Raw genomic sequence first — 12,010 nt, 5'->3', positions numbered from 1 at the left:
TACTATTTAGAGACAGATGTGAGAGGAAGTAAGATGCATGCCAGCAAACTGCTACAGACTTTCACCACAGCAGTAGTCCCTGTCTCCAGAGATTTTTATCTCCAAAATCCTTGAAATGTTCTTTTTGTTTCTTCTGTGATTTCATTTGAATTTCAACTTATTAACATTACTGTAATTCTGAAAATGTGTAATAAACTGATATTTGGTCTGGCTTTTCCTTGCCTCCTGTCATTTTTGCCTCTTATAGGGTTATTTCTTAATGGGGGGAGAACGGATATAATAGAAAAACATACTAAAACTACCTTGGATTTAAGTACTACAGACAGCAAAAACAATGGTAACTAAGTGCAAAAACAGCTTATCTTCCTTATAAAATTTTTATATATACAAGAAAAGTACCAAGAAAGATTAAGCTTAATTTAGAGGGACAGTCATTACTGGTGTTTTAAAGACTCTGAAGGCAAGATGGAAAAAGCTGAAAAGCTTCTTTCTGTATTAAGTAAGGATCAACTAGACTGCAATATTAAGTAGATACTAGAAAGAGCACTAGCTTATTAAACAAAGTGGAAATTTATTTCTAGCTCATCTGACAGCCATGATATTCTAGGTTGGCAAAATTCTGCTTCACACAGTCATTCAGAAATGCAGCTGTAGTGACATTATTATTTTTAACACATAGCTTCCAGAGCATTCTGGGAGCATCTCCCCATTAGCCAGAAGGAAAAGCCTTGGCCTGACCCAGTAACTATTTCCTGTTATCTGTAAGGTTTGTTGCAACCTGATTCCTGGCTGCAGATGGTAGTGTTTGTCAACTTCAGGTTTTATGAGAAACGGTGTATTAATTCTTGTCAATCACCCACAGAATAACCACCCTGCAAAAAAACTAAAAATGAAGACTCCAAAGGAACCAGTTTGATTTTCAGATAATACAAAAGACAAGGGTGGTTTATCAAAGAGAATACTGAAGGAACCTTTCTTGCCTTCTCAGTCTTTTGAGAACAGAGTAGTGAAATAAGGAAGAAACCTCTCAGAAGAACAGTGTTTCTTCTCTAAAGTGCGGTTGTAAAGAGGTGTGATGAGTCAAATCACATGATGGCTTGGTTCACATATTTACAAATTAAAGCTGTAGTCTACTGTGATTATGAAAAGAGTTTAAACTCATTAAATGCTGTGTATTAATGAAAGAATGTAAAAGAATGGGTGAGGTTGTTTCTGTTATTTCATGGAAAGAAATAGATAAAATATATTTTGTTGAATCTAACTATTAGATACATTTTAAAAGAGCTGTACATCATAAATGGTATTGAGTACAAAATGTTTTGGCTATTTTACTTTTCACTAGAACTTATTAAGACAAAGTAAACATACTTAAAAAATAAATGTTCTCCTTTTTTCTTTAATTTTCTAGATGTGACTTACCTAACAGAAGATACGGTATATGAAATTCTTGAATTATGTAGAGAGAGAGAGGATTATTCCCCTTTAATCCGTGTTATTGGAAGAGTTTTTTCTAGTGCTGAGGCATTGGTACAGAGCTTTCGGAAAGTCAAGCAACACACCAAGGAAGAACTGAAATCTCTTCAAGGAAAGGATGAAGACAAAGATGAGGATGAAAAGGAAAAAGCTGCATGTTCTGCTGCTGCTGCTATGGAAGAAGATTCAGAAGCATCTTCTTCAAGGATAAGTGATAGTTCACAAGGAGATAACAACTTACAAAAATTAGGCCCTGATGATGTGTCTGTGGATATTGAGGCCATTAGAAGGGTCTACACCAGATTACTCTCTAATGAAAAAATAGAAACTGCTTTTCTCAATGCACTTGTATATTTGTCACCTAATGTGGAATGTGACTTGACATATCACAATGTATACTCTCGAGATCCTAATTATCTGAATTTATTCATTATTGTAATGGAGAATAGAAATCTCCACAGTCCTGAATATCTGGAAATGGCTTTGCCATTATTTTGCAAAGCAATGAGTAAGCTACCCCTTGCAGCCCAAGGAAAATTGGTTAGACTGTGGTCTAAATACAGTGCAGACCAGATTCGCAGAATGATGGAAACATTTCAGCAACTTATTACTTACAAGGTCATAAGCAATGAATTTAACAGTCGCAATCTAGTGAATGATGATGATGCTATTGTTGCTGCTTCAAAGTGCTTGAAAATGGTTTACTATGCAAATGTAGTGGGTGGGGAAGTGGACACAAATCATAATGAAGAAGATGATGAAGAGCCCATCCCTGAGTCAAGTGAATTGACACTTCAGGAGCTTTTGGGAGAGGAAAGAAGAAACAAGAAAGGTCCTCGAGTGGACCCACTGGAAACTGAACTTGGTGTTAAAACTCTGGACTGTCGAAAACCACTTATCCCTTTTGAAGAGTTTATTAATGAACCACTGAATGATGTTCTAGAAATGGATAAAGACTATACTTTTTTCAAAGTAGAAACAGAGAACAAATTCTCTTTCATGACATGTCCCTTTATATTGAATGCTGTCACAAAGAATTTGGGATTATATTATGACAATAGAATTCGCATGTACAGTGAACGAAGAATCACTGTTCTCTACAGCTTAGTTCAAGGACAGCAGTTGAATCCATATTTGAGACTCAAAGTCAGACGTGACCATATCATAGATGATGCACTTGTCCGGGTAAGTTGGGCTAATGCTTAAAAATTAGTACTAGAATACATACCTAATGCTGGGGAGATTGTAGTACAGTTCAGTGAATTCATTTTATAAGTGACTCTGAAAAAAAATGTATTACATGGTTTAGGAACACATGGACATTTTGTATTATAAATGTAAATATTATACTTTTGTTGTTCTTGTCCAAATTTATAAATGCGTCCCACAAACTATTGGTTGTCTTAAATAATGGTCACTCTGTCTTTGAAAAAGATTTTCTAAATATCGACAACTAACCCCAAAAGTTTTTTCTCTATTCAGAAGACAAGTGGATGTTGGGAAAAGACTAGAACACAAGAACAAGGGGAATGTGGAGACAGTAATAAGTATGAATGTCAAGCCTTAACTGGGAAGAGTGGTACAATAAAATCATACCATAGAATAATAAGTGGTATTCAAAAATTCACAAACTCTAAACGTAAAGTTTAGAGTTGGGTTATTGTGAAGTTGAAGTGATCTAGACACTTTAGCGTGCGTTGCTGGTAAGAGTTCCTGCTGGGTCACTCATAATGCCCCTGAATGGCACTGCCTGATTGTGGTATTTTCTTAACCACTTAAATAATCTGTATGAACTACTCTGGGTCTTGGAGTTTGTTGGAACTTCTAGGAAAACAGCAGCTATTCCAGGATTTCTTGAAATTAATGGTGCCTTGTTTCATAAACCCAATCCAGGGAGATTGAGCTAGGAGAATATTGGGAATACAAGTACCCACCTTCTAACTTCCTGTATCTCCAGATTGTTGCCTTTTGTTCATTCCTTCCCGCAGCAGAAAATAAGAATTTTACTGCCCCCATTTAAGTAAGAGTGCAGGCCTGTTCAGAAGACAGAAACCAGTTGCCACTCATGTACCAAAATTTACATTTGCCATAGGGTGCTTTATTGCAGGATTTTATTGTATTCAGAATATTAGATACACCCATCATTACTAGTTCTTTTTTTTAACCACTTTAAGTAAAATTTGATGCCAGATAAAATTAAGATGCAGTAAACCTTCCATACTAGTGGAAGATAAACCATGACACAACTAGGAAATTGTGGTATTTATTTTAAAATATATTTTAGCTTTAGAATTGGTTTGTCTAAATCTGAATATTCATAAAACTTAACCAGTGGAAAAAGTTGTTTGACACCTCAGAAACTTAAAAGTTTTCGAGATTTTTATGCCTCTTTTGTTTGTTAATTGGTTTTTTAAAACATCAAATATATTTCTAGTATTGAAGAAAAGTTCTACACTATTTAAACAACTCAAGTAGTTTTTCAACAGCGGCAGAAAGAGGCATTAATTGTTTGGAGTAATTATTGTTGCTTGCTTTCTGATGCTCTTTTTATTTTACTCCTGTAGTTTTGAGCTACATAAATAATTAACATACTTAACAACTCATCATCAGGCAGCCAGCAACTTTACATAATTTAGCAGAAAGTAGGGTATCTTACAAAAGCGTGAGTGATGTTTTGTGAAAAGGACATTGAAGTCTTCTATGAATTTCGATTGTTAGAGCAGAACTGCATATCCCAAAACAACACATTTTATGTTTGGCTTCTTGAGTTGGGATTCTTTCATCTATTTCCAGCAAAAGCTGTGCCTGGCTTTTAAAAAGCAGTGAAATCACTCTGTATAAGATTCAATCCAGAATTTAAAAAAAAATGTTGTCCACCTTCCTTATCTGCCTTCTGCTAAGAAATCTACCCAACTTTATTTTCCTTCCCCCGCCTTGTTTCCCACCACCACCCCCTTAGTAAAGCAAGGCTAAGAATCAACGAAAGTTTAAGTACTTGTTGTATACTTACTTTATTCTATCATCTAGAACTTTGAAGAAACAATCATTTTGGTTTATAAGCCCTTTTTTAAAGCAGATGTTAGGATAAAATTAACAACTTTTTAATTATGCTAAGAAATTGGGTTTTTTTAGTGAGTTCTGCTTCATTATACCAAACCTGAATATTATAATTTGACCAGTTATAAATTAGGATTCACTAGATAATACCTGTACTTAAATTACCAGTCCACAAAAGCAGTTTGATTTAGAAATCTTCTGTGTGAGGCATTTTGCTAAGCAGTAAAGATGTAAAGATGAATCATGACCACCGAGAAGCTTCTTAGGGGCTCTAAATATTCATACTAAGCAAATTTTACTCTTCTTCCCTTTTTTCTTCTGCTTTCTTTTTTAATAACAATATGAAGGGCCAGAAAAATAAAATCATCAAAATAGCTTGTGAGTCAGTCAATTGATGCTCTATTTTTAAAAAAATATTCATAGAATGTGTGATTATTGTAAAAATTATAGTATTTTAGTAGCAAAAAGTAAAAGGTTTACAACAAAAAGTAGTTTAAGGACATCCTCTCAGCTGAACTCCCAAAAGTACTGATGGGTTTTAACATCTTATTCTTCAAGGATCTACTTTGCTTTTTTAAAGCCTCATTCTTTCTTCTATATCAGTTTGACAGACAAAATAAACCTATTGACCACTTTCTTATGGCCTGCTAATTTAGGGTCAGGAAAAGAAGAGGAAATGAGAAACTTTGTGGTGAGCTCAATATTAATAATTAAATAATTAAGGTTATAGGATTGTAGGCTTTAAGAGCTAAAAGGAGGCTTGGAGTTCATCTCCTTAGTATACAAATGAGACCCAGAAAATAGTGACTACATATATGACAGTCTTGAGTATGTTTTCTGTTAGGTCCTATTTTTCAGTTAATTGTCAGGCTGACTGTCATGGAGGAAAAGGGAGGGGTAGTACCTTCAGTTGATAATTTCAGATTTTTTTTTAATGAAAAATATGTTTGCCACCTTCTCATACCATGTAATTCAGACCAGACTAGCAGATTATTTCCTAACTGGAGTTTTTTCTAGAGGAACTATCTTTGCTGACAGCTGAATTAGTGTTTACAGTTATTTTATTGAACCTTAAATGCTATTGATTATAGGACCCACTATTACTACTAAAAAAGAAAAAAAGACTGCCAGTTAGTTGTGAGATGCTACCAGTTGTATGGTATATCCATAATTTCAGAGATGTTAAAGTGCAAAAACAGAAAAATGAATTTTAGAATCAGTGAAATATGGTAAAATATTAACTGCCTTTTCACAGGTAGGTATCTCAGAATCATTTAAGAACTACTCCCATACCTGTAAGTTGCTGGAATGTTTCCCCCAGGGCTTACTTTCACTATTTTTTATTGTTTCTTAGAAAATAGTACAGTGATAGTTATGAGCTCATTTGAATTAAAACAATTCTAACATAAGGTTTTTATAGTATTTTACTCATAACATTTGTGTATTTGTGTATTCTTTTAAAAGTAGATATTTTGTCATTTTTCTTAGACCAAGCATTCCCAAAGGAAAAGGATATAAAATTTTATTCATACTTTTTATCTTAGATTATGTTAGGAGAGTATGAGTATCATGGAAGACAGTATTGCCATCTATGACATACTCTGAACTGCCTTCACGTCAGAATGGGAAATTTGTTTAAAAGAAAAATTTCAAGGTTCTACCCTCTAGAGATTCAGATTAGGAAGTCTGGTGTGGAGCCTAGAAATCTATATTTCTGGTCATGTCCGCAGATACTCCCATAAAGCCAGTCTGCAAACCAGTATTTGGGAAGATAGCAACTAGTACGGTTTATATATACATATTTATTGAGGCCATTTTTATATACAAGTACATACTGGGAAAACTGGCAGTCTTTGAAAAGGTGGTGAAAATAGCAGGTGTAGAAATAGGATTGACAGTGGTCTGAGACTTGGTTCAGATTAGGTTCTTGGTTCTGGGAATCCTAGAATTTTGAGTGGGGATCTAAAGACTGAAAGGAATGGCTGAGTAGAACTGGATAGGAAAGTCCAAAACTGTGAACTGGAACAGATAAAGATGATAAGCACAAATGAAAAGCCCCCTACTACCAATTAGTTCTGCTCAGTCCCCTGTAAAAAAAATCATTCATTTTTTCTGGGCTCTAACAGTACTGTCTGACCCAGCCCCCAGTATTTTCCTTGACACACACCCTTAGTTATTTAAATAAAACCTGATTCTTTTATTTAACAATTGATCTACAGTGCTTTAAGAATCAGATTATCTTGTGCTGTTCTGAGTGTGATTAATTTTATCTTGTACATTCACTTTATTGTGCTTAATGCAATGATGATTATTGTTTCTTAAGATTTATTCTAAAGGAAATTAACTTCATGTCTGATTTATGTACTCAAAGGAGATTAGGAGAATGAAGCAGATCTACATAGATTCTCCGCATCATATAATAATCTAAAAAAATGAAATTTGTGAAACTCCTTACTCTTACATGTGAGAAAAATGAATCTCAGATTCTGGCCTGTATAAATTAATGGCAGGATTGGAACTGTTAGAACTCAGGTTCCTGGTCTCACAAGCAGATATGATTAAATGATTTGGCTGTTACCGAAACATCTAAACTTTATGTGTAAAATAGTTAAAAAAAAAAAAAACACTTTATCTGTTCGTAGATAAATGAAAAAATTAAATATACTTAAATAATCTAAAGATCTTGCTCCACTCAGTAGCTTAAAGGTGTAAACAAACTGTTTAACCATAGAGTCTAATAAGTTGACTGAAGTTGTTTTAAGCCAGCCATTCTTAGAGAATGTAGGCATTCTTAAGAATTAGGTCCATTTTATGTGAATACTACTTAAATATCCATACCATTAAGGAATTTTTTCAACTATGGGTAAAGATAACTTTGTCATGAATAATAGTAGCCCAGAATACTGTAAGATTTTAAAGGATAGGGTTTTCCTTTTAACGCTTTTGCATCTGGCAAGTATGATATTTTTATATTAAGATGTCATCCTACCTAGGTATTCTGGGAATGCTTTGATACCAGATCAATTTTTTTAAAAAATGATCTCTCTAGGATTTCATCATCATGGCCAATTAAAAGTTCAGAAATTGAAAATCGTTTTATCCAACAATTGATGAAATCAAGAGTCTTAGTAAGAAGAGGAAGTCATATAAGGAAGAGGTAGATGTTATTACATCCAGTCTGTTGTTTATTTTAACCCAGTAATCTGCATTTTGCCAGTCTTCATATTAAATTAATACAAAATATAGCCTACTTTAAGAAAACCTGTATATAAAACTACAAGTCTGTATACTAAATGATTTCAATTCAAGGATGCATACAAATACTCCTTTTCAGAATGTTCACTGACCTAGTCTTTCAATTTCCAAGTATCCTGTATTCAAGACAGCTTTTGATTTTCATAATTCTGTTTTAAATGCTTTGTATTTATTACAGAAAGTTGTATACCTTTACAATTCAGTTCTGAAATCATTCTCTGATTGAACAGTGGGTCAGAAGTGGTTGTGTTTAAGAAAAATAAAAATGTAGCCCCTTAATGGCCTTTGTCAAATGGTAACTGGCAAATTTTATGCTATAATTAAAAGTAAACATTGTTTTTAAAGATAGACTGCCCATGTATACATAAATGATAAAGTATTTTACAGAACCACTTAATATATACCTAGGTATATATTAAGTATATAGTATATATAAATACTTGTATATATTAAGTATAGAACATAGGTAATGGAAATTTTTGCCTGCAGAGTTCAGTTGCCATCTATTTTTCAAATCATTCTTTTTACATATTTACATGTGACTACATCCTGATTCTGAAATACATGTTTATTGTAAAAACTAATTGAAAATACAGAAAACATGAAGAAAATAAAAGTCACTTACAATTTCAAAAAAGATTATTGCTAGTTATTGAAGAGAGGCAGGAAGGCATAATAGTTAAGAGCTTCCTTCTGGATTAGAATCTGTTCTATTTACTAACACTAAAAGCAAGTTATTGAACCTCTCATGACTTTGGAGACTTCATCTGTAAAATGGGATTGATAATATTACTGGCCTCATAAGATTGTTGTGAAAATGCAGTGAATTGATATATGTAAAGTGCTGAGAATAGTGCCCTGGCACATAAGTGCTATATATTATTCTTGTGTTGTTACTGAAATATTTTTGTTCTGTAATATCTGGGTTGTTAGGTTTTCAGGCATGCCTGAAAGAATTTTTAGTACAAATAAAAGTAACAATAACAAAAGCGTTGTTGTACAGGGAATTCATCTAGTGCTTCACATATATTAATTTTTTATTATATCATTTTCATTTTATAGATGAAACTAAAGCAAAGAAAGAAAGCTATATGTTTACAATTATAATTATAAAATATTATATTGAATTATTTTGGCACTCAGGGTGGAGAGCACTGTGGAGATTGATGGAGACAGACATTTAATATTTTATAAGAATGAAGTTAGGGGCTCCTGGGTGGCTCAGTTGGTTGAGCATCTGACTCTTGATTTCAGCTCAGGTCATGTTCCCAGGGTTGTGGGATCGAGCCCCGTGTTGGGCTCTGCACTGAGTGTGGAACCTTCTTAAGATTCTCTTTCCCTCCATGTGCCCCTCTCCCCTGCTCACATGTTCTCTCTTTCTCTCTAGAAAAAAAAAAAAAAAGGTATTAGGAACATCTTTAAAAAAAAAAAAGGAATGAAGATAAATTTGTTTCAGTGTCCTATGAGGTGTCTTAGGTGGAACTAAGACTATAACACATGGCCTCTGAATCCTGTAGAATCGACACCGAATCCTTTAAAAGATATCAATTGATAATGGAGTCAGCTCTCATTTGTGAATGTTAATAAAGAGGACTATAGGAAGTATAATTTAAATAGCAGATAATCAGTTTTTTCACCTCAGAATGCATTATACTTTTGATATAAGCAGATTTGTCTTTGTGTTATAAGGGCATATATATAAACATTGACTTATATTCCTTTGACACCTAGGCAGGTGGGAACTGGAAGAAGGAAACTAGGAATGCGTTCCATGGCAATATAGGATGTTGGCGTGATGGGTAAACCACATTGGAGCTGATAATTCTAATTTAGTTCTCAGCATTCTTTATTTTCTGTGGCTTGAAGCAGGTTTCCAACTGGAACTATTTTTCCCCAAGGTTCTTTCAAACTTGGGACTAGGCTATAAAATCAAATTACGAATCTTATGTTCAAAGATCAAAGTTGTTTTAAAAGGTTGCAACATGATGTGTTATCTTAGTAATATTGTCTGCTCTAGAACTCTTCTGTATATTTTTATTAAGCCTTCACATCTTTGCAGTATGAAGAGTACTATCCCTTTTTTTTCTCTGCAGATGAGGAAACAGGCTTACCTGAGTCGCTTGCTAAAATTTAAAGTTTAAAAGTTAAGTGATAGTTGGAACAACTACAGAGTATTTATTCTGTCTCAATTCACAACACTCTGTCACAAAAATAAATTATCTTTAAAAACTTGGCATAAATTTTTTTTTTTGGTAAATATTAAAGACCATTGTTACACAGGACATTTCTTAAAGCTAAAGATTCTAAATTCACAGACTCCAAAAGTTGAAGATATCTAGATTATTTCAGCCTTTGTTCTTAAAACTTTTTTGACTGTATTCCCAAGTAGGAAAGTGATACTTTACATAGCATAGGTACATACATGTATGTGTATCTGTCTATACTTATAGTTGAAACAAAAGTTTCACAAAATGGTTGATGCCATTACTGTGTGGAACACATTCTCTTTCCTCCCGTTGTTGGTTTTAAACCACTAAATGAATTGGGCTGCCCACTAATGAGTGGCAGTTGACAGTTTGAAAAACATTGATCTAGGACAACTGTCCGGATTGATGAATTTGAGATTTTATTTTTCTATAGACATACTAGAATGTCCAAACCAGTACTGTTAACCTAAAGTAATTGCTTGAGGACTATAGTACAGTTGTTTTGATGATGTTTGCATTGCTCAAAACCATTTTTAAAATTATAATTGCAATGGTTGGAATAACTTGAACACTCGTAAATACTCTGTTTTGGCAAATTTCAAATTTTTTAACCGCCAGAAGGCATTTTAAGTCTATTTAGCAAGTAAAGCGGGTGATCAGTCAGGCATGCTATTAGTAAATTTCAAATACATTAAAAACTGGAAGTATAAATAGTTCACATTAGTAGTTAGTGTGTATTTTCTGATTGATCTCTTAATGACTGAGATCACTTACTGTGTATTATTCTATAGATTCCAAAAAGTATCTAGTAAAGATTTATAGTTGAAAAATGTAACTGTTAGTAAGAAATTAAGAGTAAGGATGTAAGCAAGCATAAATCTCATCTGCTTTCAAAAAAAAGTATATATAGAATGTCTTAGGTTCCATCAAGACGTGGCAGTTTGTATTAAGTGCTATAAGAGACCATAAGCTGCTCCCTATTTACCCAATGTTTCTTCTCTTAATTGAAAGTATTTTATTCATGGCTTAATAGATAACAAAACTTAATTCCTTAGTTTCTATTCTATTAAACATAAAGACTTACTAGCAAACAAACTTGAAGTCAAACTTCTGTACTCTGTTGTTTTTGCTGAAATGATTTAGTTTGAGTAGTCACTTATGTATTTGGCTGTGTTGACTTCTTTCCATGTCCTAACCTTTAGAGCCCAGGTTTGTTATACAGAAGTAACAGAAAATCTAATTTTAATTTTCTACTATATGTTAATTTCATGACAAATCAATAGTTAGTAACTCTTTTATTATTCTATGCCGATTTCTTTTCTGTCCTATTTTTCCATTATCTGTGAGACTGAATCTTTGCCTTTACTGGCTTTTTACTGGTTTGCTTCCTGTTTACATTTAAAACAAACCAAAAGTCAGTATCTTTTATTTGCTCCATAGCCTGAATCCTTGTTTTTATTTTTTCTACTTATTTTTATTTTGCTTTCATCCTTAAACTGGCAGTCACCTTCTTTTCACTTTATCTTTTCACTCACTAGCTAGAGATGATCGCTATGGAAAATCCTGCAGACTTGAAGAAACAGTTGTATGTGGAATTTGAAGGAGAACAAGGAGTTGATGAGGGAGGTGTTTCCAAAGAATTTTTTCAGCTGGTTGTGGAGGAAATCTTCAATCCAGATATTGGTAAATATTTTAGTGATGTGATCATGATGTCATATCTTTTTGATTTAAGGGTTTGTTTACCTAGGTTTATAAATATTCTCAGTTACAAAGAGTAAACAGTAGGTTTCAGTATAGATTTCCTAGAATCACAGAAAATGACTGAATTTGGGTTTGGGGGAGTGATGTGCATCACTCATTTATTCAAGTTCTTATTTAGATTACTTAGCCAAATATTTTACTGTAGGAAATTGTCTTTTAGGTAAGTCAAATTGAAAACCCTTTAGAATGGTACATTAGAACAATTGAAGGATTTCTTTGCTCTTTTTATTCGAAAACATTCTTCAGACTCACGGCAT

The 12,010-nt window shown here is 33.3% G+C and overlaps 1 protein-coding gene across 4 annotated transcripts in view; it reads left to right on the top strand.

Moving 5' to 3' along the window:
* UBE3A (ubiquitin protein ligase E3A) overlaps nucleotides 1-12,010 on the top strand; it is a 97,941-nt gene that overhangs the window by 63,056 nt on the left and 22,875 nt on the right. For all 4 annotated transcript variants that reach the window (XM_047862032.1, XM_047862030.1, XM_047862029.1 and 1 more), the window contains 2 exons: nucleotides 1,409-2,658; nucleotides 11,531-11,675. In XM_047862032.1, coding sequence (XP_047717988.1) covers nucleotides 1,409-2,658; nucleotides 11,531-11,675 — 1,395 coding nt within the window. The remainder of the gene's footprint in view (nucleotides 1-1,408; nucleotides 2,659-11,530; nucleotides 11,676-12,010) is intronic.

This window comes from Prionailurus viverrinus, chromosome B3, assembly GCF_022837055.1.
Source record: "Prionailurus viverrinus isolate Anna chromosome B3, UM_Priviv_1.0, whole genome shotgun sequence".
Classification (NCBI taxonomy): domain Eukaryota; kingdom Metazoa; phylum Chordata; class Mammalia; order Carnivora; family Felidae; genus Prionailurus; species Prionailurus viverrinus.
Note: the sequence above shows the minus strand (reverse complement) of the source record. Positions and strands in the feature narration are given on the sequence as shown.